Source organism: Opisthocomus hoazin, chromosome 4, assembly GCF_030867145.1.
Source record: "Opisthocomus hoazin isolate bOpiHoa1 chromosome 4, bOpiHoa1.hap1, whole genome shotgun sequence".
NCBI classification, from domain to species: domain Eukaryota; kingdom Metazoa; phylum Chordata; class Aves; order Opisthocomiformes; family Opisthocomidae; genus Opisthocomus; species Opisthocomus hoazin.
In genome coordinates, this window is record NC_134417.1 from 89,062,069 (window position 1) to 89,088,549 (window position 26,481).

Here is a 26,481-nt window from a genome sequence, read left to right on the forward strand (position 1 = left end):
GAGCGAGCTGGTGGAGCGGGGCAGGGGAGGGCACAGCCATGATCCGAGGGCTGGAGCCCCTCTGCTGGGAGGACAGGCTGGGAGCTGGGGCTGGTCAGCCTGGGGAAGAGAAGGCTGCGGGGAGACCTCAGAGCAGCTGCCAGTGCTACAAGAAAGCTGGGGACAAACTTTTCAGCAGGGCCTGTTGCGACAGGAGAAGGGGTGATGGGTCTAAACTAAAAAAGGGGAGGTTTACGCTGGATGTAAGGAAGGAATTGTTTACCACGAGGGTGGTGAGGCACTGGGACGGGCTGCCCAGAGAGGTGGGAGATGCCCCATCCCTGGAAGCATTCAAGGCCAGATTGGCTCTGAGCAACCTGGTCTGGTTGAAGATGTTCCTGCTCACTGCAGGGGGGTTGCCTCTTGAAGGTCCCTTCCAACCCAAAGCATCCTGTGACTCCATGATCTCCACTGCATCAGTGGAAATGAGAAAGATAAAACATTCCAGTAGCAAAACTTTTAATCGCGCAATGATTGGTATTTTTAAAGCTTTAAAACATGAAATATTAGCATAAGAAAATTTGCTAGACAGTTCTGACTGACCGCCTGCCACGTAAACCGCCTGCTCCAGGCTGTACAGAGGCAGAAACGTCGCTGTCAGAGCTGCAAGCACCAGCAGGAAGCAAGCGGCACTGGACAAGCAGCCACACCACCTCCAGCCAGAGATGAGCCAGACAGCCCCGTCCGACCACGATGACAGACCGTCCTCGGTGCCGAGGGGCAGCCGCTCCAGCAGAGCAGCAGGCGAGCCGCGGAGAGGACACAAGATCCGACCCGTCGCCACGGTCGGTGCCAGGACACAGCCTTGGACACCCACGGCCACCTCCTGTCCCTGTCCCCACCGACGAGGCAGATCCAGACCTGTATCGTCTGCTTGCATCGAGGACATTAACCGTTACCAGGCACCTTCAGCAGCGAAAGCCCCCAGGGAGCGCTTCTCCAGCAGGCAGCCAGACCGCCCTCCTCAGACGTCTTTCTTGCGAGAGAAGTAAAAATCTATCCCTCTGCCCTTGCTCTGCGCTGGCGCGGGTGCGGGTCCTCTCCTGCCCCCAGGGTGGGGACGTCTTTCCTGCTGCAAAGGAAAGGTGAACAGTGAGATACTGCCTGACACCGAAGCGCGAATCTGATCACCAAGCGGCCTCAACATGCACTACTGACCAAAAAAAGGTGCGCGTGCACTTCTAACCCCGCCTCTGCTTATAATGCTCACAAATATCTGCGGGGTGGGTGTCAGGAGGACGGGGCCAGACTCTTTTCAGTGGTGCCCAGTGACAGGACAAGAGGCAATGGGCACAAACTGAAGCAGAAGAAGTTCCGTCTGAACATGAGGAAGAACTTCTTCCCTCTGAGGGTGACGGAGCCCTGGCACAGGCTGCCCAGGGAGGCTGTGGAGTCTGCTTCTCTGGAGATATTCAAGACCCGCCTGGACAAGGTCCTGTGCAGCTTGCTGTAGGTGACCCTGCTTCGGCAGGGGGGTTGGACTAGATGACCCACAGAGGTCCCTTCCAACCCCGAACATTCTGTGATTCTGTCTGCAAAAAGGCAGCGAGGCCTGGGCACAGCTCTGGGCTTCAACGCAGGAAACCAGGGTTTCCAGTGAGGTGTGGGCTGGTGTTTTCAAAGGTTATGGGGGCTGAGGGCAGAGGTTCTTCTCCAGGCACCAGTAACATCGGGCCAGCAGCCCCTCCCAGGAATATTTCGATTTCATAAGCGCAGCGTGGGCCTGCAGAGCTGGAGAGTTGATCAGAATGGAACTCCTGCCAGACAGAGCAGCTTGTGAGGTTGAAGTTTCATCCCTGCCTCAGACCAGCATCTCGCCGAGGGGCTCCTTCACCGAGCCTGTTCTCTGAGCTCAGGTGCACCCCGAAACAGAAGGGTCATGGCCCAGGCCCTGTGGCAGCGTGGCTGGAAGCAGAAGGCTTTGCTGCTGCACAGCTTCCCACCGATGGGCGAAGGAATCCGGCCTGAGAAATTTGGTACTGCACCGTGGGATGAACACCCGCAGTGGGGAGCTGCTTCACACTTCACTGAGCGTCGTACAACTTGAGCCTCCCCAAAGCAGCCTGACGTGGGAGGAGGCAGGGAGGCCGCATGGGGCAGGACAAAATGCTGAAAACCCCCTGAAACACGCAGCCGTTGGTTACCTCCACGTCCTTCTTCCTCTCCAGCCCCAGCGCCATGACCCAGCAATGTGCGCTCGCAGCCCAGAAAGCCGACTGTACCCTGCGCTGCACCAAGAGCAGCATGGGCAGCAGGGTGAGGGGGGATTCTGCCCCTTTACTCCGCTCTCGTGAGACCCCACCTGGAGTCCTGCGTCCAGCTCTGGAGCCCCCAACATAATAAGGACATGGATGTGTTGGAGAGAGTCCAGAGGAGGGCCACGAAGATGATCAGAGGGCTGGAGCACCTCTCCTACAAGGACAGGCTGAGGGAGTTGGGGCTGTTCAGCCTGGAGAAGAGAAGGCTCTGGGGTGACCTTAGAGCAGCCTTCCAGTACCTGAAGGGGCCTACAGGAAGGATGGAGAGGGGCTTTTCACAAGGGTGTGTAGTGATAGGACAAGGGGAATGGCTGTAAACTAAAAGAGGGCAGATTTAGATTAGATATTAGGAAGAAATTCTTCCCCATGAGGGTGGTGAGGCCCTGGCCCAGGTTGCCCAGAGAAGCTGTGGCTGCCCCCTCCCTGGCAGTGTTCAAGGCCAGGCTGGATGGAGCTCTGAGCAACCTGGTCTGGTGGAAGATGTGCCTGCTCATGGCAGAGGGGTTGGAACCAGATGATCCTTAAGGTCCCTTCCAACCCTTACCATTCTGTGATTCTATGACCCCACCCAGGCCTATGGAGCACTCCCCTCCCAGCCCCATCTCCTCCAACACAGCAGCGCCGTCAGCAGACGGCAAGTCGCGACATGTCGCAGCACCCGCACCTTAACCGGTCTCCGCTGCAAAGGGCAGGTGATACGCCCCGAACGGGAAGTGCGAGGGCCAGTCCCTCTATTTACTGCCCTTGCCGGCTCCAGTTCGGCTGCACGCAGGCGTAGTGGGAGTCCCGCCTCGTGAACGGAGTGGAAACTGTGCATCAACCCCGGGTCACCCTCTGCCATAAGGCAACGGGACTTTGCGTTAAAGCCATTTTTTCCCTTCATACCTGAGGAAGCGGAGTGGAATTCACAGCCGCTCCCGCAGGCAGAGCACACGCCGGGAGCGCTCCCGCCCTGTCCGACCCTTCCCAGTACTCACGGGCCTCAGGCGGACGTGCCGGCTCCACTCCGGGGCTGTCAGGGCCGGCTGCGGGTAGGTCTCGCCCAGAGTCACTCCCGCCTGGGAGAGCGCAGCGCTGCCCAGGGCCCACGGGGTGTGGGCGTCCGCTCCCTTCAGGCCCTGCAGCTCTGGGACCCACAGCCGGACGTACTCCCCCTGCGGACAGAGCCAAACCGACAGGATCTGTGCAGGGACAGTCTGAGTGCTTCCCAGCCAGGGTCTCTCTCACCAGCAAAGGAAGCAGCCGGATTTCCCGGGGAGGCAGCTGGTGCAGGGCAGCACCAGTGACCTCTGCCCAGTCTCAGCCCCTCCTGTCAAACCCCTTCCCCAGAGCCAGTGCCCGCACAGCGAGCCACGGAGACAGGAGTTCCCCTCCCGGGCTCACTCTGCAGGCAGTGAGGGGAGACAGAGGAGCTTTTTTGGAACCGTTCACCTGCCCTGCCTGGGACAAGGCGAGGTGAAGTCACTCCCAAGATGTCCCTTTTTTTCTTTCCAGTGACTGTGGAGGAAACCCGGGTGACTGGGTCAGCTGCACGCCCACCTCTGTGCTTGGCAAGACGAACCCCCCCGCGCCCGCACCTCCCGTTAACTCCACTGCTGTGTCCCATGCTAGGACGAATTTCTCGCCCCTGGCCACGTCCTGCCAGCTGCAGTGCTGGAAGGCAACACTGCCGGCTTGCCAGGGAGATAGAGAGTAGGGTGGAAACAGCTAATTCGGTGTGTGAGCACCGGCTAAGCACATGGAAAGGGCGATTTAGCGTCTCCCACCGCTCACAGAGGAGAGTCAGAGGTTTAATCTACTCTCCAGAGCCTCCCGAGGTGCCACGGGAGCAGCTCGGTCTCTGCCGTCACTGCCGAGTTCCCCAAGAAGCTGCTCTGCGCCAAGGGAAATGGCTGCGTGAGATACGGCTGGGATGTGGCTGCCACCCGGAAGAAACGGTGACGAAGCACGAACACCAACGGCCGGGCAGGGAGGGCGTGCAGAACACCAGCCTCTCCGGGGACAGGAGCAGATTGTAAACGTCATGTCCTCCCGTACAACCACGAGGAACCTGCCCGACCGTCGGCGAGGAGATCGCAGAATTGGTTTTGCAGCAGCATCCGCAGAGCAGACCGATCTCCTCTGTTCCCTGAAACTACGGCGGCTGCTTTGCCGCGCTGCTCATCGCCAGGCAGCCGAACGGGGCTTACGCTGCCATCGTAATCCAGGCCTTGTTTTATCACGTTAAACTTCCTGTTGTCCCGCGGGTCGTTGCCAATGCCAGCGCTGTACAACCAATTGCCGTAATTGCTACAAACGTCGTAATCCACCTGGAGAACAGAGGGAGAAAACAGTCAGCAGAGCTGGGCTTGGTGGATCTCCTCTCCCCATCCACCCCTTACCTCCAGGGGAAAGTTCACAGAATCACAGAATGGTCGGGGTTGGAAGGGACCTCTGTGGGTCACCCAGTCCAACCCCCCTGCCGAAGCAGGGTCACCTACAGCAGGCTGCACAGGACCTTGTCCAGCCGGGTCTTGAATATCTCCAGAGAAGGAGACTCCACAACCTCCCTGGGCAGCCTGTTCCAGGGCTCCGTTACCCTCAGAGGGAAGAAGTTCTTCCTCATGTTCAGACGGAACTTCCTCTGCTTCAGTTTGTGCCCGTTGCCCCTTGTCCTGTAGCTGGGCACCACTGAAAAGAGTCTGGCCCCATCCTCCTCACACCCACCCTTGAGATATTTATAAGCATTTATTAGGTCCCCTCACAGCCTTATCTTCTTCAGGCTGAACAAGCCCAGCTCCCTCAGCCTTTCCTCCTAGGAGAGATGCTCCAGTCCCCTCATCATTCTTGTAGCCCTCCGCTGGACTCTCTCCAGTAGCTCCTCATCTTTCTTGAAGTGGGGAGCCCAGAACTGGACACAGTACTCCAGATGGGGCCTCACTAGGGCAGTGTAGAGGGGAAGGAGAACCTCCCTCAACCTCCTGGCCACATTCTTCCTAATGCACCCCAGGACACCATTGGCCTTCCTGGCAGCCAGAGCCCACTGCTGGCTCATGGTCAACCTGTTGTCCACCAGCACACCCAGGTCCTTCTCCACAGAGCTGCTCTCCAGCAGGTCCGCTCCAAGCCTGTACTGGTGCATGGGGTTGTTCCTCCCCAGGTGCAGGACCCTGCACTTGCCCTTGTTGAACCTCATCAGGTTCCTCTGCGCCCAACTTTCCAGCCTGTCCAGGTCTCGCTGAATGGCAGCACAGCCTGCTGGTGTATCCACCACCCCTCCCAGTTCTGTGTCACCAGCAAACTTGCTGAGGGTACGTTCTAACTCTTCATCCAGGTTGTTGATGAAGAAGTTAAACAAGACTGGGCCCAGTACGGACCCCTGGGGACACCACTAGTTACCAGCCACGTTCCTTGCGTGGGAAGTAGTGTGGCCGCACCGGGGTAGTCAGAGCTCGCCCATGGAGGTCCAGCCACCTCGCTCTGAGGAGCTCCGTGCCGCCTGGCTGTTTTGTACAGCTGGGGTCAGCTTCCCAGGCTACTTCACTTCACGGTCCTTAGGTCAGTGAGACAGGCAAAGTCCTGCCAAAGTCTCTCAGTTTCATTTTTAAAAAAAAAAAAAACGCTTCTCTTTCCACTATCATCTGGCAGACTTCACGACAATAGCCCCAGCTTTTGAGCGCTCACGTTCCAAGGGACAGTCGCCCAGCACATTTCAAACACGAGAGAAAATTCTTCCTGATGGGAAGATAGAGACCACAGACTAACAAAATCATCTCTGCAGGCTGGAGAGAAGTGCAGCTCAGGCTGTACGGAGGGACCACGCAGAGTGTACCAAGCCCGTACAAACGCTGCAGTGGTTTCCCTGCCGTACTCGGCCTTCATCAGGCCATGAGCCTCCACTCGCAGGGACTTGGCAGAGAGAGGTGCTTTACTCCGGGAAACACTAGAGCTCTCGTGACGTACTCAGCAGGCTGCACATCATCAAGCTATTCTACATCCAAACAAATAAAAAGCTCTCTGAGGGTGCTTATGTAGAACGGAGCGAGGCTCCTGAAATGGCCACGAATGAGAGCGGAACGTGGTTCAGTCTGAGGGGTCTCCAGCTGGGCAGGGCGGCTCCGATCCAACACCAGAAGCTTTCCAGTTCAGTTCAAATTCAATCCAAACGTTCAGACAGCTCAAACGTAGCTCAGGCGGGGAGTGGCAGCGATACCAAGCAGGGCATGGGACCTCTGTGCGTTCCTACGAGAGGTGCTCGCATTGCGAAAGCGGCAGAAGGTTTGCACAGACACGTCACGAAGCAGGTTCAGTGCTGTCCTCCCCTCCCTTTCTGGCAGCAACAACCAGCGGCGGTTCGAAAATCTCAGCCCCTCCTTAGAGTGGGGATGGCAGGAGGCACCGGGGAACGGGCTGTGCAAAGCCAGCCAGAGCTGGGGTCGGGGTGATCGATGGCCAGCTCCACTCGCTTCCCCTTCCCAGCAGCGCTTCCTCCAGCCGGGGAGATAAGGAGGGGGAGAACGATGCCACCGGAGGCCTGAGGGTGCGATTAACGTCCAGGAAAGCCTGCGTGGGAGGCGAGGGCAAATCCGAGGGGGACTGGAGGAGGCAGGCTCATTTCCCCCTCAGCCTTGTCCCTTCCTGGCATTCTCTTCTGTTTGCTTCTCTCCCTTTCCTTGGGGCCTGACCCTGGGAATGCAATCATAGCCGAGATATTCTCTGTTCAGGACATCAGGGGTCTCTGGCCTTTTCGCCAGCTTTGGCGAGTTGCAGAGAGCTGGCCCGAGTCTCCCTGCCCACGTGGTGTGGGTGACAAACCCCCTCTTCTTCGCAGGCACGCACAAACACTCAGTGGGCCTTTGGTGGAAGTCTCAGAGGTGGAAAATGCATTATTTTCCCTTTTCGGAGGCAAGTGAGCCCAGTTTCAGTTCTGTACTGGCCTTTACCATTCTCTCGCCGTCTCTCCCCCACCAAACCGATGTCTCCGGCGTGTAACTCTGGGGATGCCACCAGGTTAAAGCAACAGAGCTGTGCAGCAATAGATCAGTGCGACACAGACTGAAGGAGAGGACAGAAGGACACAAGGATCTGCCTACGCCACGCCAGCCTACAGCGGCAGTCAGCACCTGGGGCTTCCCAAGATGAAAGGCCGAGCGCAGAGTGCTACATCCTGCTTCCAGCAGTCATGCCCATACGAATAAAGGCAAGCAGCCCAGGGAGCATCTTGCCAGTGTGAGACCTTCCAGGCCTTCCTCGCTTGGGGAACAGAACCTGGAATCTCCCGTGGTCCTCTTGAGTCCGACTGCATGGTAAACCACGCTCCCATCTGAGGAGGCCGGTAACTAGTTGTGTCCCCCAGGGGTCAGTACTGGGCCCAGTCTTGTTTAACTTCTTCATCATTGACCTGGATGAAGAGTTAGAATGTACCCTCAGCAAGTTTGCTGATGACACAAAGCTGGGAGGGGTGGTGGATACACCAGCAGGCTGTGCTGCCGTTCAGCGTGACCTGGACAGGCTGGAGAGTTGGGCAGAGAGGAACCTGATGAGGTTCAACAAGGGCAAGTGCAGGGTCCTGCGCCTGGGGAGGAACAACCCCATGCATCAGTACAGGCTTGGGCGGACCTGCTGGAGAGCAGCTCTGTGGAGAGGCACCTGGGTGTCCTGGTGGATGACAGGTTGACCATGAGCCAGCAGTGTGGCCAGCAGGTTGAGGGAGGTTCTCCTTGCCCTTTACACTGCCCTAGTGAGGCCCCATCTGCAGTACTCTGTCCAGTTCTGGGCTCCCCAGTTCAAGAAAGATGAGAAACTACTGGAGAGAGTCCAGCGGAGGGCTACGAGGATCGTGAGGGGACTGGAGCATCTCCACTACGAGGAGAGGTTGAGGGAACTGGGCTTGTTCAGCCTGAAGAAGAGAAGGCTGCGAGGGGACCTTATAAATGCCTACAAATATCTGAAGGGTGGGTGTCAGGAGGATGGGGCCAAGCTCTTTTCAGTGGTGCCCAGTGATAGGACAAGGGGCAACGGGCACAAACTGAAGCACAGGAAGTTCCGTTTGAACATGAGGAAGAACTTCTTCCCTCTGAGGGTGACGGAGCACTGGAACAGGCTGCCCAGGGAGGTGGTGGAGTCTCCTTCTCTGGAGATATTCAAGACCCGCCTGGACAAGGTCCTGTGCAGCCTGCTCTGGGTGACCCTGCTTCGGCAGGGGGGTTGGACTAGGTGACCCCCAGAGGTCCCTTCCAATCCCAACCATTCTGTGATTCTGTGAAGGCGAGGCTGCCTGCCCCTCAGAGCAAAGCCTCAATTCCTCACTCTCAGCTCTTAATCACCTGGTGACTTTGAGCACAAGGCTTGCTCGCACTTGAAGCAAGCTGCCCTCTCTGTGAAATGAAGCCACCTTCGTAACTGCTCTGAAAGCCATTGCTGACAGATGGGCAGATACTGCTAAACATTCAGAACAGTCCTGGTGGCTCACTCTGCAGGAGAGGCAGGCACAGGCGTGTCTGCACATTTGCCTGTGCAGCACCATTCTCCTGGAGGGCCACCACGTGCCACACACAATGCCCTCAGGCTACAGGACTTAGATGGTCCATGCTGAAATGCAGCCCCTGCTTGGCACTTCACTGCTACAAAGCTTGGGGCACGCGGGGTATCAGCTATCTTATACAACCCACTGACACCGCAGAAAAAATGCACTCTAGGTAAGACCTTGCACCCCAAATTCCAGCCAGGGTATGACGGGTAAGGCCACCGCTTTTCTGCTACAAGTTCTCTGGCGCCATTTGCTGGGGGCTCTCAATCCAGAACAGCATTGCTGCACGGAGCTACCGGCACCTCTTTCTGGAGGATCCCGCAGGAGCCCTGCCCCGTGTCGCTCCGCAAGCCCCCCGCTGCTCACAGCACTGGCGTGAGCCCAGCAATGGGAAGAGCACCCACATCTCCCTGTAGATCTCCGCAGCCAAACCCATGTCAGGGCCCAGCTCCAAGGAAGCTCTTTTAATTGCAGGTAACGGTGAGGTGACTGGGCTTTCTCTGTACTTCCAGCCGTCCCAGTGAGTAGAAAGTTTCCTGATTACTAATAGTCTCCTGTATCCTACGGACGAGATCTTTAATGTGAGGCTGATATTAGTCTTTCTCAGTGTGTACCGTTGGGTCTGGTGAAGAACAAATGCAGATTATCATCTCCTCACCCTGTTTTTGCCGCTCAGCTTGGTGCTGCCGACGGTGTCTCCATCAGTAACCCCAGAGACAACGGCACCTGAGCAGAGACGCCGAGCTGCGCAGGGGCACAGAGCCTGTGCCTCTCAACCGGGGGCTGCCAGCTTGCTCAGAGCTCCGTGGGGAGCAGCTGTGGGGCCCGAGGATGGAGCAGGCACCCTGCGGCTGAGCTGAGCTCGCACGACTGCTGATGGGCATTCGAGGAAGGGACTGGTGCCCCAGCCGGCAGGGTGGCCTGCGACTCACCAGCACAGGTGGAGCTCTCTGGAAGCTGACCCAGCTATTGTCCACACTCGCCTGTTCTTCACCAGATGACTTCCCTGTCCACAGCGATCAGTGCAAAGACGCTGTGCCAACAGTGGCTCCAGTGGCCTGTACACATTTCTTTTTATGTTCTATTTCTGGGCTGTCCTCCTCCCCAGCCTCTGGGATGAGCAAATCAGAGCACTGTTAACGTAATTTACGCTTGAAAGTCTGAAGTGTGACAGATGTCTGGCTAAAACCCTACATGGAAGGTCAAAACTGTCATTGCAACCTTCCTAGCTACACCTCAGTTGATGGATTCCCTTTTCTTACGTGGGCTTTGGGAAGTACACACCGTGGAAGCAGTATGTACACGCATTTGTACCAGCCCGAAAATTACTGATGGTCTTCTGTATCCTTCCTTCTTAGGCAGAGCTGTGCTCCTGCCTGTCGCTCAGGGCAGGGAGCAGGAACGACCCCAGGCACACAAAGGGCTCAGTCTTACCAGCAGGTATTCGAACCACTCCGCCCCCATCCGCCAGTCCAGACCCAGGTCCTTGGTGAGAAAGCTGGCGACGTTCTGCCGCCCTCTGTTCGACATGAAGCCCGTCGCAGCCAGCTCCCGCATGTTGGCGTCGACAAAAGGAACGCCCGTCTTGCCCTCTGCAGAGACAAGAGACGGTGCTGGGATATGACGACGTCGTTGGGCACTCGTAAACGAACCCGTGGTCACGCACTCACAGCCATCTGAGCAGGTAAGGCAGTGCCAGTGTGCAGCAGCAGGGAGAGATTTCAGTGAGGTTTAGCTAGCAAGCAGCAACGCAGATCCACTGGAAATTAAACGGGAAATTATACTGAAAATGAGAATTTTGGGCAAGAAAAAAAAACACGGAACAGGAAAATCTCAAACTAGAAAAACAATGAATCACGTGGACTGCAGGGCATTTTGCAGAGCAAAATAAATATACACACAATAGTGAGATGGGCCGAGAACAGAAAAATTCTCGACAGGGGACTAACCGCAGAGAGGGATGTACTGGGCGAGTCCCAGGGGTCAGCACTGCAAAGCAGAGAGCTGTCTCTGCTGTCAGGCAGGAGGATTTATTGTGCCTGTGTGCAAACGGACACACACGGCGTTACTGCGAAGGAAGACATACAGGCGGGTATTTCACCGCTGCTTCAATCTGTGAGCCCCTCCAAGTTCTAGCGTGAGGTATTACGCTTGATATTCACGTGACAGCAAAGTTATAAAAGCTAAAAAGCCAGGACTTTAAAAGGCTGTGGCATAACACAAGATATGATGTCTTCTAACGCCGTTTTAATCTTCTAACCCAGACCAATCAGAAGAACAAAGCGTAGCAGGCCTGGCCATCTAGCATTGGTGGTGCTGGTCAGCCTCTGTGTGACGGAACAGGAGGGACCAGCAGGCCATCAGCACTTCCACCGGGGCAGGCAAACCTAACCGCCGCACATCTCGCAGAGCGCACGCCAGCCAGACAGAGCCTGGCCACTCCCCGTACCCCGTGGGCCGGCTCCTCTGGGGCGCTCGGGCTCCGAAGGGAAGCCAAGTATCCCGCACTCGCACCGAACCGAGGGGTGACAGTTTAAATGACAGAGCCTGATCACGCTGACAATTCCCCTGCATAGATCTGAGTTAGCATTTGGGCACAGGTTAGCATGCGGACACGTGGAAACTAAAGCACGCTTAGCCAAACCGGTGGTTTCTACTGACCTTTCCAAGAGTCAAAGAGCTGAAGGTCCTTTTTCCAGGGGACCTCTTTACTTTGAAGCCCTATTGAGGAAAAAAAAATCAACCACTAATGAAGACAAATGCTGACACAGGCAGTTATTAATAAAACAATGACAGCCTGAGGCCCCTTGGTTGACACCAGGCACCAGGATGAAGCCAGCCCTCTCAGTGGTATTACAAACAAGCCACGTTCCTTCTGGAAAGATTTAGAGATGATCTCTTCCTCCTTTCAAGTGTTGCAAAGGGGCATCTCACGCGCTCAAACCATAACAGATTTTGATTATTTGTTTTGTTGGCGTTTGCTCTTTGTTTTTTTTGTTTTTTTTTTTTAGTTAGAAATACTCAGACCTCACAGGTAGCTGGAGATGTGCTCTGGTCCAAGCTAGTAGTTTCTCCTTCAGTTTTACTCCAGGGCAACGTTTATGTGAAATCCATTTCTACAGCAGATCCTGAACCCAGAACTCTCTAGCAGAAGCCCCCAGTAACATTTTGCTCTTGCGGCGGGGTAGGCATGGTGGTGATGGGTTGATGGTTGGACTTGATCTTGGAGGTCTTTTCCAACCATAATGATTCTATGAACAGACGAGGGGGGTGACTTTATGTGTGCAGGGGTCCAGTGGCAATTACAGCCCTCCGTACAGCGGAATGGAGGCAGCAGGGACGACTCCGCTCTGGCTCCAGACATCTAAGCTGAGGCCCATCGCTGGCATCCAGCGCCATCGGAGATGCTGTAGGGCATCTGAAACAGCCACCCAGGCCTGGCAGATGTGGCACAGGCCCTGAAGGAGACGTGCTCCTCTGCAGCCACAGCTGGATGCCAGGCAGATCGCCCCAGGGCATCTAAACCAGTGCTGTATGCTTAGAGTGGGCAGCTACGTCACATGGAGAACAGCTCACCCAACACGGGCATCAGCTGTGGGGCTTCCTGGCTACACGGACTAGATATCTGTTGGTGCGCTGAGAATTCAGACTCCCGTTTCATGTACAGACACCTGCACGCGAGTGACAGGGTCCGGAGCTGAATGTCACTCTGATTGCTACGTAGCGCAAGGCAGAAAGGGTATCTGGCGTCTTGGGATTCACACTGCTGGGTCGATTCCTGCTCCGTCCCAGATTCTCTGGTGAAGTCGGACAAGCCCGAAGCCTGGATTCTCTCCAAAGGTGGAGTGTTTCCAGAAACAGCACCTTTACTCTTCCTGTGCTGCTGTTTCCCCCTGACATGTGTTAATATTAATCCCTGTATCTAATCAGATTTGGGGCAAAAGTCTCAGTGTCTACACAGTGTCCCCAGCACCGTGGTGTTGAGGCACTTCTGTGCCAACGGTGAGTCCCCAGCCACATCCCGGGGTGGTGACACAAGTGCTACGAGAAGAACATTTGTACAACACACAACGCCGACAGCCGCTTCTCCTGCTTTACCTGTTGTAAGACTGCCCCTTTCCTCTTCAAATCCGGTGATCCATACGCACCTTTTAATGAGAAAATCCTTTTGCCATACTTCAGGGCCACGAATCGAAAGTAATCCCGCCACAGCAGTTCAAACAGGACCCTAAAACACAAAGCCGTGTCTGTACTTCACTGTGGGTCAGATAAAATTACCAAATTAAGCTTTTGCTTCCATAGCACCCATGATCAGCACCGTGAGGTTTATGCACAAGGAGCAATTTCACGTACCTTCCCATAATAGCTATTCGTGCCCCAAGCCTACTTGTCTAGCTTGCAGCTGGGTGAATACAGTGAAAGCAAACTTGGCAGGAATCCCTTGGGAAGCTTTCCTTAACTCCAGCGCAGGAGCAGAATTTCAGGAAACCTGTTTCTCCTTCGTCCCTGCTGGGATGCAATTCTCCAAAGAGCAGGGTGACGACCTGATCCAGCTTCACACTCCCGCCTGAGCAAGCATGTCAGCACATTCTGAAGAGCTTTGCATTGATTTACGCAATAACCTTCGTAAGGGAGCTAAAGGCACTTTTCACAACGGTTTGCAATGGTCTAGCTCATGACGTCAGGTGCTAGGCCAACAGAAAATAAGAGTTTTGTTTTATATTAAAACTTTTATATAAAAAAAGCTTCTCATAAAATGATGGCACCTCAGCCTCTGAGACCTGCTTCAGCGCTCTGGCATACTGCAAATGTTCTGCTTGGCTGCTGTTTAGGCTCACAAGATCTTTCTGGAAAATCTGATTAAGAAACAGGATACTGTCCAAGTGCTAAAAACCAGTATCGTGATACTGAGCTTCGATCAGTCCTTCACGTGCAGCCACCACAACCTGTACTTCACTGTACAACTGACTGCAGTGCCTGGAGCTTGAAGGCTTCTTTTTTATAATTATTTATCACTTTAAAATGCTCGGATCACTATGGCACCCCGGCTGCAGGCAGGCTGGCTGGCTATTAGACAGAAAAACATGAGTGTGTTCATTTCTTGAAATCTTTCCTCTCTTAATTGTCATTGAAGAAAAAAAAAGCATACACGTCAACAGGAAAAGGTCAATATTTTATCTGTCATTTGAATTTTAATGAAACATTGAGCATTTTGGTCGGAATTGATGGCAATGTTCTGCCTATTCTTCACCAACCACTGCGCTGTTTGACATGTTGCAAATGTAGCAAAACAATATGAAAATATAGCTCTACAGTTTGCAGAGACTTCCTAGTTTGGTTTTTTTCCCATCCAGGTCTAGTGTTATGCCAGGCTCTTAACATGAACCTGCTTCTCCGTCAGAGCTCCCTGCCAGGCTCTGATTCACAGTGTCCGGGCAGATCAGAGTGCGTGAGCAAGCTGAAGGCCACCCCAGGGATGGATACATTGACCTCAGCTGTCCCCTGACTCCTTCAGCACGGCCTGCAGGCAGGCGAGCAGCCAGTGGCGGGGTGAGGAGGAGCACGGGTGACACGGCGGGATGCATTAATCCCGCTTCCCAGTCCCCTCTCCGCCTTTGCCGTGGTGGTGTGGTCATGACCAGGGAGCCGAGCAATTATGGGACCCTTTGCTGCCTGGGCCAGGGGTCCTGCTGACACCAGGTGATTCCTACAGGTCACACAGTCGCTGAGCCTTTTGGGTGAAACCCTGCTCACATCCTTGGCGTGAGAAACCCTTTGGCTTTTATTTCTAAATCATTCTTCTTCCCTCTCACCTAGCCCACAATAACAATACAGAGAGGGATGGTGTTGATTTACAGAGATCATTATTAAACATCAAGAACTGCAATTTCCCAGCAATAATAATGACAACTAGCATTAATAATCTTTACTTACAAAGTGCCTAAAGCCTCTGGATGTCAAAGGCAGACTAATAAATCCATACTGGAACAGAACTGCAAAGCAACCCAGAGAAACCAGACAGCACGCACAGGAAAAAACAAACAGTAATTAAGAAAGCTAACAAATCGCTCTCTCCTGTACGTGAGATGCCAGTTTCCTTTTCAGAGAACACAAGCCACAGTGATCGTGCAGGGACATACCAGTATGTGCTCTGATTTGCCGTTCTCTCCCCTTCATACTTCTGGATCTGCTCGTAGATGTATCGAGGTGAAATGCAGCCCAGCGCCAGCCTGAAAGCAGAAGAACGATGTCCTGAATGCAATGCAGGCCGGACAGCGTGCTGTCTGCAGAGACGTCAAGTGGAGGGGATAGTTTTGTGTCTAAGAGTTGTCGTCTGAAAACTTCCGCTTGGTTTGCAGTTCTGCCACTGACTTCCCCAACAGCTTGACTTGGCTTCTTTGCAACTCTTCAATCTGAGATTCGAAATCCTCCCCTTGCCAGCGTGTAACTGTTAGGGGAGTTTCCAAGCTACTGAGATAAATCATTTTACAGAAGTTTGACAAGCTTTGCCTAAACGACTCGATCAGCTGGTGACTTAGTGCACCCATGACAAACCCAGGAATGGATCTCAAATGTCAACCTCCACATCAACTGTCCCAGCTGTTCAACAGCCCTCCGTTTGCTACAAACCTATCTGTCATATGCCCACGGCTCCTCTTCCTGCAGCACCTTAGTGTCTCATTTGAGGAACCACAGAAGGCAAGTGACTTGCCGAAAATCTCCAGCAGGGTAGGAGAACTAGGGCATCGAACGCAGCTCTGCCATTTCAACCCACTGACCTCCCTCCCTTTGTTCCAAACCAGTGCTGTGCAAGACAGGAAGAGCCTGTAGGCTCCAACCCCATCACAAAGCGCGATAAGGAACGTTTACCTTGATTTTCCTAGAAATGTATTTTACTGCAATTTCCTACTAGGGCTCGTGGAAACATTTGATGCTCTAATGAATTTTGGAAAACAGGAAGAAAGGGCCTGAAGAGTTTTTCCTTAACTGTTGACCTAACATTTAGAAATGGCCAGCATGAGATGCAAATGACTGGCTGCAATCTGAACTGGTCTGATTTTCATTATCTGGCAGGGGAACAGTTTGGGGCAGGCAGATCAGGACTGTCTGCTCTGGGCAAATGGCCACCTTGGAGAAATTCGAATGGAGGCCACAAATAAAGAACTTCCGCAGTGCCAGTGGTCCTGGAACCCCAAAGTGCCACCAGGTGGAGCCATCCACTGCAACCATTGAAGCACAAAGCCGTTAAGAAATCCTGACCTCTAACAGCCTCAGAAAATCGTTTCACATCGCAATACTGTCGGGAAAACACTCCAGATGTTCTCAGTATTAGGCTGAACTGAGTTCTGCTGCTGCGGTTTCAGTCCAGAATTAACTCTGCCCCTTCCAGAACCGGACACGAAAACTCCTAATTAGAGTCATCATATCTACCCAAACGAGATCCTTTTGCAACAGGAATAATCAGAAGCGTCTCTTCACCCCACAGAAAGATGGAATGGCAGGGAGGTGACTTGCTCCACAGAATTCAGCAAACCAGGACTGGATCGAGTTCTGCTACAGCCCCATCAACATCCTGAAGCTGCACTTCTTCCTGGGCGGCTCTCAGCCCCGCTGGATGCACATAACTGGGCAAAGCCAAAGACAAGTGGTGTGTCTGCCCAGCGTCCTGCCCTCATCGCTGCTCCCGACACACTGGGCTCTGCGCACCGTACTGCTACACTTCAGCAATTCCTAATTCAGCAGGAATGTTCCCAGGGAACCACTGCCTGGAAGCGCAAAAACAAGCAGCTCTGAGGCTGCTCTGCCCCAACAAAAAAGGCAAGGGAATCACACCTAGACCCCTACCCTTGCCCTTGGAGCACTCAGCAGACAGGTAACATCAGTTTGGGATGGGAGCAGAGAACGAGCGTCCAGTCTCACTTACCATGGTGCAAATTTAGTTGAGTAATCCATTCCCAGCAGTCCATTCCGAGTCTCCTTGTAAGAGGCAACCAGGTTCTGTGCGAGCAAAAGGACAAAAGGTTTTAATACTTTACGTGCGATGTGCTAAATATGTTTTCTTTCATACTGGAGCCAGGGCAATCTGGCAGGCCTGGGCTTCCTCTCATGGCTGCCTGCAAGGATTACAGAGCTGCCAAATTACTGCCTCCAGCGCACAGGAATCAATCAGGCCAGCAGTTTTCACTGTAGCTGTGGGATGCGTGTCACAGGCTATGCTCCCCACTTCAGCCCGTACCACATCTGTCTACAAACACTATGAAACTGGCTGTGCTGCTCCCTGCCCACACCCATCCGACTCTGGATCAATAATCCGGACTGGCGGCCGGTTCCCATGTCCATGTGGCTGCTCGCTTGGGTTTGAGAACCACAGCAGCTGACAGCACCCAGCACTCAGCTGCAGGAAACACAGAATCACAGAATGTTTGGGGTTGGCAGGGACCTCTGTGGGTCACCCAGTCCAACCCCCCTGCCAAAGCAGGGTCACCTACAGCAGGCTGCAGAGGGCCTTGTCCAGCCGGGTCTTGAATATCTCCAGAGCAGGAGACTTCCACAACCTCCCTGGGCAGCCTGTGCCAGGGCTCCGTCGGCCTCAGAGGGAAGAAGTTCTTCCTCATGTTCAGATGGAACTTCCTCTGCTTCAGTTTGTGCCCATTGCCCCTTGTCCTGTCGCTGGGCACCACTGAAAAGAGTCTGGCCCCATCCTCCTCACACCCACCCTTGAGATATTTATAAGCATTTATTAGGTCCCCTTGCAGCCTTCTCTTCTTCAGGCTGAACAAGCCCAGCTCGCTCAGCCTCTCCTCGTAGGAGAGATGCTCCAGTCCCCTCACCATCCTTGTAGCCCTCCGCTGGACTCTCTCCAGTAGCTCGTCATCTTTCTTGAACTGGGGAGCCCAGAACTGGACACAGTACTCCAGATGAGGCCTCACCAGGGCAGTGTAGAGGGGAAGGAGAACCTCCCTTGACCTGCTGGCCACACCCTTCCTAATGCACCCCAGGATGCCATTGGCCTTCTTGGCAGCCAGGGCTCACTGCTGGCTCATGGTCAACCTGTCATCCACCAGCACACCCAGGTGCCTCTCTGCAGAGCTGCTCTCCAGCAGGTCTGCCCCAGCCTGTACTGGTGCATGGGGTTGTTCCTCCCCAGGCCCTGGGACCTGCACTTGCCCTTGTTGAACCTCATCAGGTTCCTCTCTGCCCAACTTTCCAGCCTGTCCAGGTCACGCTGAATGGCAGCACAGCCTGCCGGTGTATCCACCACCCCTCCCAGTTCTGTGTCACCAGCAAACTTGCTGAGGGTACATTCCAACTCTTCATCCAGGTTGTTGACGGAGAAGTTAAACAAGACTGGGCCCAGTACTGACCCCTGGGGGACACCACTAGTTACCAGCCTCCAACTTCTGGGCCACCCACATTTACAGCATGGTGCAGATCTTCCATTTTCTGGGCACTCCACTGACAACGCAGAGGACATAGGGAAGCCTGATCTCTCCTTGATCCCCTTCGCTGCACAGGTTACAGCTGCTAAAGGGCTGTTCTTGCTCACCAGGGGATGGCAACATTGGCATAACAAAACAAAAAAAAAGGAACAGCTTTTCCAGCACTGATTGTATTAATGCTTGGCCAAGAGCAGAAGCTACGCATGCTTGTACTTGGATTTGGCTGGCATAGAGTTAATTTTCTTCATAGTACCTTGCAGGGGGCTATGTTTTAGATTTGTGATGAAAACAGTGCTGATAACACACCAATGTTTGAGTTACTGCCGAGCAGCGCTTACACAGCCTCAAGGCCTTTTCTGTTCCTCAGGGTGCCCCACCAGCCAGGAGGCTGAGGGTGCACGGGAAGCTGGGAGGGGACACAGCCGGGACAGCTGACCCCGGCTGACCAAGGGGATGTCCCACAGCATGTCACATGGTGCTCAGCATATAAAGCTGGGGAAGAAGGAGGAACAGCGGGACGTTTGGAGTGATGGCGTTTGCCTTCCCAAGTAACCGTTAAGCGTGATGGAGCCCTGCTTTCCTGGGACAGCTGAACACCTGCCTGAAGGCCGGAAGTAGCGAATGAATTCCTTGTTTTGCTTTGCTTGCATGCGCAGCTTCTGCTTTACCTACTGAACTGTCTTTATCTCAACCCATGGGTTTTCTCACTTTTACCCTTCTGATTCTCTCCCCCATCCCACTGGTGGGGAGTGAGGGAGCGGCTGCGTGGGGCTGAGCTGCCAGCTGGGGTTAAACCACAACAATGCTCCCCAACAGCAAGGGAATGGAGGCACTTCCATAGCACAGCTGGAAGAATCCCAGGAATCTTTCCACCAAAGCAGGGAGCAAGTAGCTGTAATTATTGGCTGTAAGTCTTTAAACCAGGCTACCAGGAACCTCCTACTATTTTTAACTCCAGGCAGCAGCTTGGGGCAGTTGTTCCTCACCAGTTGCAATTGCAGCCCTTCAGGCCACTTTCACTCCTCCAGCATTGAGGAACTACATCGCTGATGACATAGGATGGGAGAGTAGAAAGGACAAATCAAAGTAAAGGAGCTAAAAAATTGTCCCAATTCCCAAGAGCTGATGGAAAAAAATATTTAGGAGGGATGGCCACTAAACTAGGTTCCGAAGTATTTGGCTTACATTCCCAGTTCCTGGATGACTTCTTTTTGATTTAGTTTGTCTCTCTGAAAAACTGAAATAATGCTAATTCCTTCCTTTGTGCAGTGTTATACAGGAGCTAAGGAAATATTATTACAAAGTGAAATTGCAGCCTCACCCACTTGCACAGCCCTATGTACAAGGGGGAGGATGCAGACAAGGAAATGTAAGAGTTACCGTGTCCCAGAAATAATACTGCAGTCTCTTTAAAGCCTGGGCCTCTCCTCCACTGCAGGGGAAGGCTGTTCGTGGATCAGTCACAGGATCTGCCACAGAAAACACCACCACCTTGTTACCCCCTTGGAAAGCATCTGGACAGCTTAAAATCTAGGGACGCTCAGCAGTATGGAAATCTGCTTTGGGGACGTAAAAGATTGTGCCCTGGTCTTCCTTTAAAACAAGGTCCACACCAAACTTATTAAAAATTGCTGACCAAAAGAACGTTTTCTACCCAGCTGCAGGGCAGCTCCTCCATGCAGGGAATTTACCCTCATTTGCCGTGTGAGTGAACAGAGGCTTAATTACAGTTTGCAGGGCGACCACTGCTTTTGGGAGGCCTCCAGGTTTTGATTCTCAGTAAGAGACGATTTCATGGGAGCAACTGCCAAAGTAAGTTTCCTCACCCTTCTGTCCCAAATCCTCCATTGTAGGGATACACCCTTCTTCCACCCCTGGAGCCAGAGGCTTTAGCCGATCTGCCATCCGCAGGGTTGGCCGGACCTTCGCCTGCGATTCCACCGCTTTTCGGAACTGGGTGTAGACATCAGGCAACCTGCACAGGTTACAGCGCAGTCAGATCTCCGTAGGAAGGCCACCCTGGCCCCTCCACACAGCACCACACAGCTTCTGCAGACCGAGGGTTAGCTTTTTAGAGTTCATATTTGTGATGCGTGTTTGTAGATCCCTGGCACAAAAGAGGTAGCTGCCCCCAGGCAACAGGAAGCTCAGCCCTTCACCCAATTTCTTTCTGCTTCAGATGCAAATGGTGCCTTTTCAGTTTAAGGTGTGTCCTGGTGGGGCAATCCATGAGGGTCAGATTGATCTCGCCTAGCTTCTGACTACCCACAAGGCTGACCTCAGTGTAAAAATTTGCAACCTCCCGCTGCCTTTTCAGTCAGTGGAGAGAAACAGGCATTTTTATGTCCTGACTTCTGCCCTGTTTTATACATTTTCCACAGGATACCACGAATCACTCAACTCCATCAACTGCACCTCAAGTGACGATTGAGGGAGCCATGAAGAGTTCATACGCAAAGAGCTACTGTCACAGGCCGCTGCATTTAGCCAGAAGGGGTGACAGAGCAATCCAATCCAATGTCACAAGGACTTCGAGTGCTGCAGGCCGAGTATCCAAACTATGCTGGTGGAAGGGCCAAGAGAAATCAGTTCCTCAATCAATGGTCAGACAAACCCCTCGGCTTATGCATACTGAAGCGTAAATCCTGCTAGTACAGAGTGGTGAACGTGGCCCTTCTCCTTGTTGTGTACGAGCATGTCAGCACTGTTCCATACATGCAGATGGACTAACGGGTCCCTTCCCTATGGGACCGCATGGCTAAGGCCCCTCCTGAGCCATTCACTGGAGCGAGAAACAAACGGGACCATGGAGGAGTGAGTGATAGCACGGAGCAGCCCACCTGGCAATAGGCCTGAAGGGAAGGTCGTCCCGGTGATACAGCGTGGATGCCCAGAACGTCTGGATCTTCACGCCGTGCTGACCACACACCTGGCACAGCCCCTTCTCCACATCCAGCTCCTCCTGCGTGGCCTAGGGAGGATAAAATGCAGTGAGGCCATGGCCGCACGGACTCAGCTCCCGCATGCACACAGACCCCGGTCCCTGCTCTTGCCCTCCTTCCTCATCTCCACATTTAGCTTCCTCCCTTCGGAGAGGTGCACACAACCTCTGGGTACTTCCCTCTGCCAAACCCAACAAGTGTTTTCACTCTCCACTAGTAGTGCCAGTGCCAGAATAAGGAACTCCTCAACGTAGGACGTTGCAGATCTTTAGAGCCTGCATATACTGGAAAGTGGACAAATATACGTAAAAGAAATCCACTGAGGGTTACTGAGTATCAGGATAGCATTCCTGATTCAAGAATTCCTTGAGCCACAGATTCTTGGAGGCTGGGAAAGTATTCAGGGGAAGTATCTTTACAGATTTGTCCTGCTCCTGTGGTCTTCTCTGGGCATCTGTTATTGGTCACTGTCAGGAAAAAGGCTATGGAGTCAGACGGGGCCTTTTGTCTGATTCTCTGTCATAGTTCTTGGTGCTGCATGGAATAAGGCACTATGGGGTGTGTAGGTGGCCAGGTTACAAAGGTCTCAGGCCCGACAGCAGGAATACCTGCAGTGCAGGTCACAGAGTGACTCCTGCACTAGACCGCTCTGAGGCCCAGACTCTGCTAATGTTGAGTGCATCTACGTACGTATCTACGTGTGTGTAAGTGTACACAAAGCCTCCAGGCCCAGGGGCTTGGATCCAGAGCCCTCTGCTGAAATCAGCAGGCTCTGGGTCAAACCACTAAGTTGGCTCAGTGAAGAAAGGTCAGTGACACACCAACCCCGTCCGCAGTCCAGGACCGGACTCGTGTTTTGTTCTTTAACACATTGGTAGGCAACTGCCTAAATATGGGTGCTCTCAACTCACCGTGGGCCTTTTCTACACTTATGCCCCTTGGCAGCTAGCTCCCTGCGCAAGGAAGGCACCAGGAAAAGGCAGCTTGATGAAAGCAGGAGGAGAACTGGACTCGGCTGACCTAAAATACCAGGAACTCCTCTTCCTCAAGACACAGCACTTACAAGTGGTCAATCACAAATAGCCACTGTCATTGAGCAAGGACTCCCACACGGACACCTACACCACTCCCACCCCAGGAGCTAGCCAGTTTGCCCAAGGTTAACAACAGCACAGACAAGAAAGGCTCCGAGCACACAGGATCTGCATCACCATTCGGCTGCAGAAGAAACCTCCACAACCTAATTTTATCTTTTAACAATGTCACTCAAAATATTTCCCTTACCTCTTCATGGAAAGCCACAGCGCTGACAGAGCCCAACTGAGTAATCAGATCACGGACCACATCTTCCGGCTTCCCCTTCCTCACAACCAGGGTACTGCAAACACAAAAGATTGGTCTGAATTAGGTTTGATGTTATTGTTATTTATGTGTATACAGGAGGCCCTAGTCCCAGCCCAGGCACCCACATACTTGTCTTCCACGGAGCATGGACAGCATGTGGAAGCAGACAGACAGGATTTGACTAGCCTACATTTTTTAGGACCCACTGAACACAGTTTGTAAGCCTTTGGTGCTGAGTTTGTGTCAAACACATTCCCACCACTCCGGATGCCTCAGAAAGCATGACTGGGCAGAAAGCCAGGCTGTTACCTAACAGTAAATCTGTCACATCTGTTCATCCTCACGCACAGAGGCTGAGATTCAAGAACTGATTCCTCTTTCAATCCCCTTCACAGGTAGTGGTGGCCTGTGGGCAGACCCCTCTCCGCTTTCATGTGGGAATACTCAGAGGAATTCCTTCCTCCGAATGCTCTGTGTTCGTAAAGGTCAGCAAAACTTCCTTCCCACCTTGCAACCTCACCAACTGCCCAGTTGTGTACCCAGGGCACCAGACCAAAAGAGAAGCTGTGGTGAGAAAGTTGGTCAGAGGTGGGTGCTGAGTTCTGTGAGGAGCCTGATACGTGACTGTCCCTTCCTGTCTCCCTCGCTCACACACACACAAACAAACACACATGCTCACACACACACGCTACTGCATCATCTAACAGAGGCCTACGCTGGAGAAGAATTTCTTGACGGGGTAATACAGTGTTTTTGCAAGAATAATTTAAAGCATAACTGAAAAGTTTCTTCAAAGATGGGCTGGGTTTGAAGAAGGCAGGAGCAAGGGGTGCTGCGGAGAGAGCTGTTCCCCTTACCTCCCACAGAAAAGCAGTGACCAAGCTGCCCACAGGGAACACCACAGATCAGACATGGAGGAGATTTTTCTGTTCACCACTGTGTTAAGAAGATACATTGCGGTTGTGGAAATGGAGCCTAGGTCTTAGTGTGGCTCTTCACAGCCACACATCTCTCACTGCAGAACACCAATCTCTAATCAGCCACTGACAACAGCACAGCAGCATTCAAGCACCTCTGAATCTGTTCAGTGCAAGGTGTGGGTGCAGATACCCACTGACCAGTTCTTCCAGTCTCCTATAACATTCACCATATACACGGTCCACATTGCACTGCAAACCCTGAGCCATTCTTCTTGCTTCTACCACCACTGTTATGCTGCTCGGGGAGAGGACTGCCTGGCTGATGCCTCTTTTGCTAAGCAAAGTCAGATGTTATCTGGCAATGGGATTCTTCAGCACGTAGACCTTGCGGCTCTGGCCTATCCCAGTCATGGTTTCTAAAGGCATAACGAAGGAGGAACCCCCGAAGATCCCCTTCCCACAGTGCAGCCTAACAAAGACATTGGGTTTAGTTGGACAGGGCATGAGCAAACCTAACTCCCCAGTCTCACAAGCCAAGATCCATGTTGGCCTGTCTCAAGCCAGCTCCTAGGGAAAACTCGCTAGGGACAAGGGAGGACACACCGCACAGTGGCTCATGTCGTCGCCTACGTCTTGGAAGACTGCCATTCCTGTCTCCAGCCATCAGGACTCTGGGCAAAGTGCTCAAGGCTGATGTCCACCTGTGGTATCTAAGCTCAAGAAAGCGAAACCCCGCATGGCACGCAGCCTGGATGGCTCTTCGCTCCCCTGCCGATGCCACAGCAGGTCATCTGAACCGGGGCTACGTCAGGGACCTCACTGGACATAACAGATGGGCTGTGACTCTCTGAAACGAGCCGTCATCAGAGCCCCGAGTATCTTACACGATTTGACTCAGCACAAACATGTTGAAAAAGAGACAGAAAACAAACCCAGACGTGTTATTTGCACTGCGCTTTCTCAGCTACCTTCCTTTTTTCTGGAGCGTTTCCCTTAGATCCTTCACGCTTTCCAGCAAAAACCTGAGCCGATGGGGCCCCGTCTTCGGGAAGCCGTAGCAGTGGGTGCCCCGGTAGTGCCGCGGGTCGAAGCAGTAGAGGGGAACAACGAAATCTGCGTTGCCCTGAGCCCAGTGGAGCACCTGGAAACACAGAGAGGGCCTCGGCAGCTCTCGGGGGCAGGACGCGGCGCGCCCCGCTCCCCGGCCCGCCCAGCAGCGGGGCTACTTCCAAAGGGACCCCGGGGGGCGGCCGGCCCGGCCCTACCTGGTTATCGTGGGCCCGCAGGTCGCAGCGCAGCAGGCAGATGGCCGTCCCCGGCATGGTGCCTCGACGGGGTGCCCGCCTCACCCGGCCCGGACCTGCCCTCCCTCACCGGGCTCCCTCAGCCCGGCCAGGCCCTGTCCTCCCTCCCCAGGCTCGGCTCTCGGCTCTATCCGCCCACAGCCCGGCTCCCTCAGCCCGGCCCGTCTCTGTCCTCCCCGGCCCCGGCTCCCTCAGAGCGGCCCAGCCCTGCCCTCCCTCACCGGGCTCGGCTCTATCCGCCCACAGCCCGGCCCCCTCAGCCCGCCCCGGACCGCTCCCTCTCAGCCCGTTCCCGCCTCCCCGCCTGCTCCCCCTCAGCCCGTTCCCGCCTCCCCGCTCCGCTCCCCCTCAGCCCGTTGCCGCCTCCCCGCTCCGCTCCCCCTCACCCCCTCCCGCCTCTCCGCCCCGCTCCCCCTCAGCACCGTTCCCGCCTCCCCGCTCCGCTCCCCCTCAGCCCGGCCCGGCGCGGAGGAGCCCTCCCGCCTCCGGCTCCTTGCGGCCGCCCCCGCCGCCTCCCCCCGGGCCCGCTGGGCGGGCGGGTCCCGTCCCGTGTCCCGGGAGGGCGGCGGGGCCGGGCCGAGCCCTCAGCGGCGTCGGCCGGGTTTGCGCGAACGCAGGGGAGGCGGCGGGGCCGGAGGGCCGTTTCCCTCCATGGCAGCCGCTGACAGAGCCGTGCCCCGGCCGGCCGCACTGACTGCGGGGTTTCTCAGCTCTTCATCTTCCACACGAGAGCGGCTGGGAACCGCCTCAGAGGGAAGCGTGGCCGCTGCCAGGACCCCACTCACCCAGCTCCCGCAATTAGCGTTGATTAGCACTTACCCGTCAAAAGGCAAGCTGTGGATTAGCAATCATTAATGTCTTTGACTCCTAGCACTGATGGCAGCACCCGAAGTGAAGAGCCTTGCCTCTTCCTATAGTTTCCACAAGTCGACGTTGGACACCCGTGATCGCACATCCCTTACTCACGGAATCATCCTTCTTTTTTTCATTCGAGGGCTCTCGGAATAAAAAGAAACGCAAACAAAACCCACCCTGCTTGGCTCGGAGGTCTCCGGCCACGTGCTCCCTTCATGTAACCACCGGTTCTCCTGGGGTGGGAGAGGACAGGTAAGGGGTTAATGCATCACAGCAAGGAGTTGGAGGTGATTGAGGACCGAGGTTTACAGAAATTAATTGCTGCAGCTCACTTAAGTACCGAAATTGCTGGACTGGAGCTTCTGGTGGAGCCACGCGGACTCTTAGATGGTCACCAGACATTACATGCGGTACCCAAACCCCATGCCCAGCGACAGGACAAGGGGCAACGGGCACAAACTGAAGCAGAGGAAGTTCCGTCTGAACGTGAGGAAGAACTTCTTCACTCTGAGGGTGACGGAGCCCTGGAACAGGCTGCCCAGGGAGGTTGTGGAGTCTCCTTCTCTGGAGATATTCAAGACCCGCCTGGACAAGGTCCTGTGCAGCCTGCTGTAGGTCACCCTGCTTCGTCAGGGGGGTTGGACTAGATGACCCACAGAGGTCCCTTCCAACCCCTACTATTCTGTGATTGTGTGATTCTGTCAGGTCCTGGGGAGTCCTGGCTTTATTTCCATCTCCTCCAAGCCCGCAAGTCCTCTTTGTGCCATCTGCATCAGCCAGTGGTGGGAAGCGGTGCTGGTTGCCCGTGTGACCCACACGGCGCATCATCTCCTCATGTTCTGTGCAACAAGGGCTCCTTCTCCTGGCTCAG

The 26,481-nt window shown here is 54.3% G+C and overlaps 1 protein-coding gene across 2 annotated transcripts; it reads right to left on the reverse strand.

Annotated features, from left to right (window-relative positions):
- Positions 1-489: 489 nt before the first annotated feature.
- On the reverse strand, positions 490-24,858 carry LOC104337213 (cryptochrome DASH-like). 2 transcript variants are annotated; one of them, XM_075419840.1, is made up of 14 exons: positions 24,717-24,858; positions 24,420-24,592; positions 22,472-22,565; positions 21,086-21,216; positions 20,072-20,220; positions 19,626-19,714; positions 16,730-16,803; positions 14,946-15,035; positions 12,954-13,033; positions 11,467-11,526; positions 10,240-10,397; positions 4,487-4,606; positions 3,275-3,451; positions 490-1,108 (listed from the first exon to the last, which is right to left on the reverse strand). In XM_075419840.1, exons 1-14 carry the CDS (start codon positions 24,771-24,773, stop codon positions 1,004-1,006), a joined length of 1,557 nt encoding a protein of 518 aa, XP_075275955.1. In that variant the 5' UTR covers positions 24,774-24,858; the 3' UTR covers positions 490-1,003. The 2 variants fall into 2 exon arrangements, with proteins under 2 accessions (XP_075275955.1, XP_075275954.1); XM_075419839.1 differs by having other exon boundaries at positions 490-1,111.
- Positions 24,859-26,481: the final 1,623 nt, after the last annotated feature.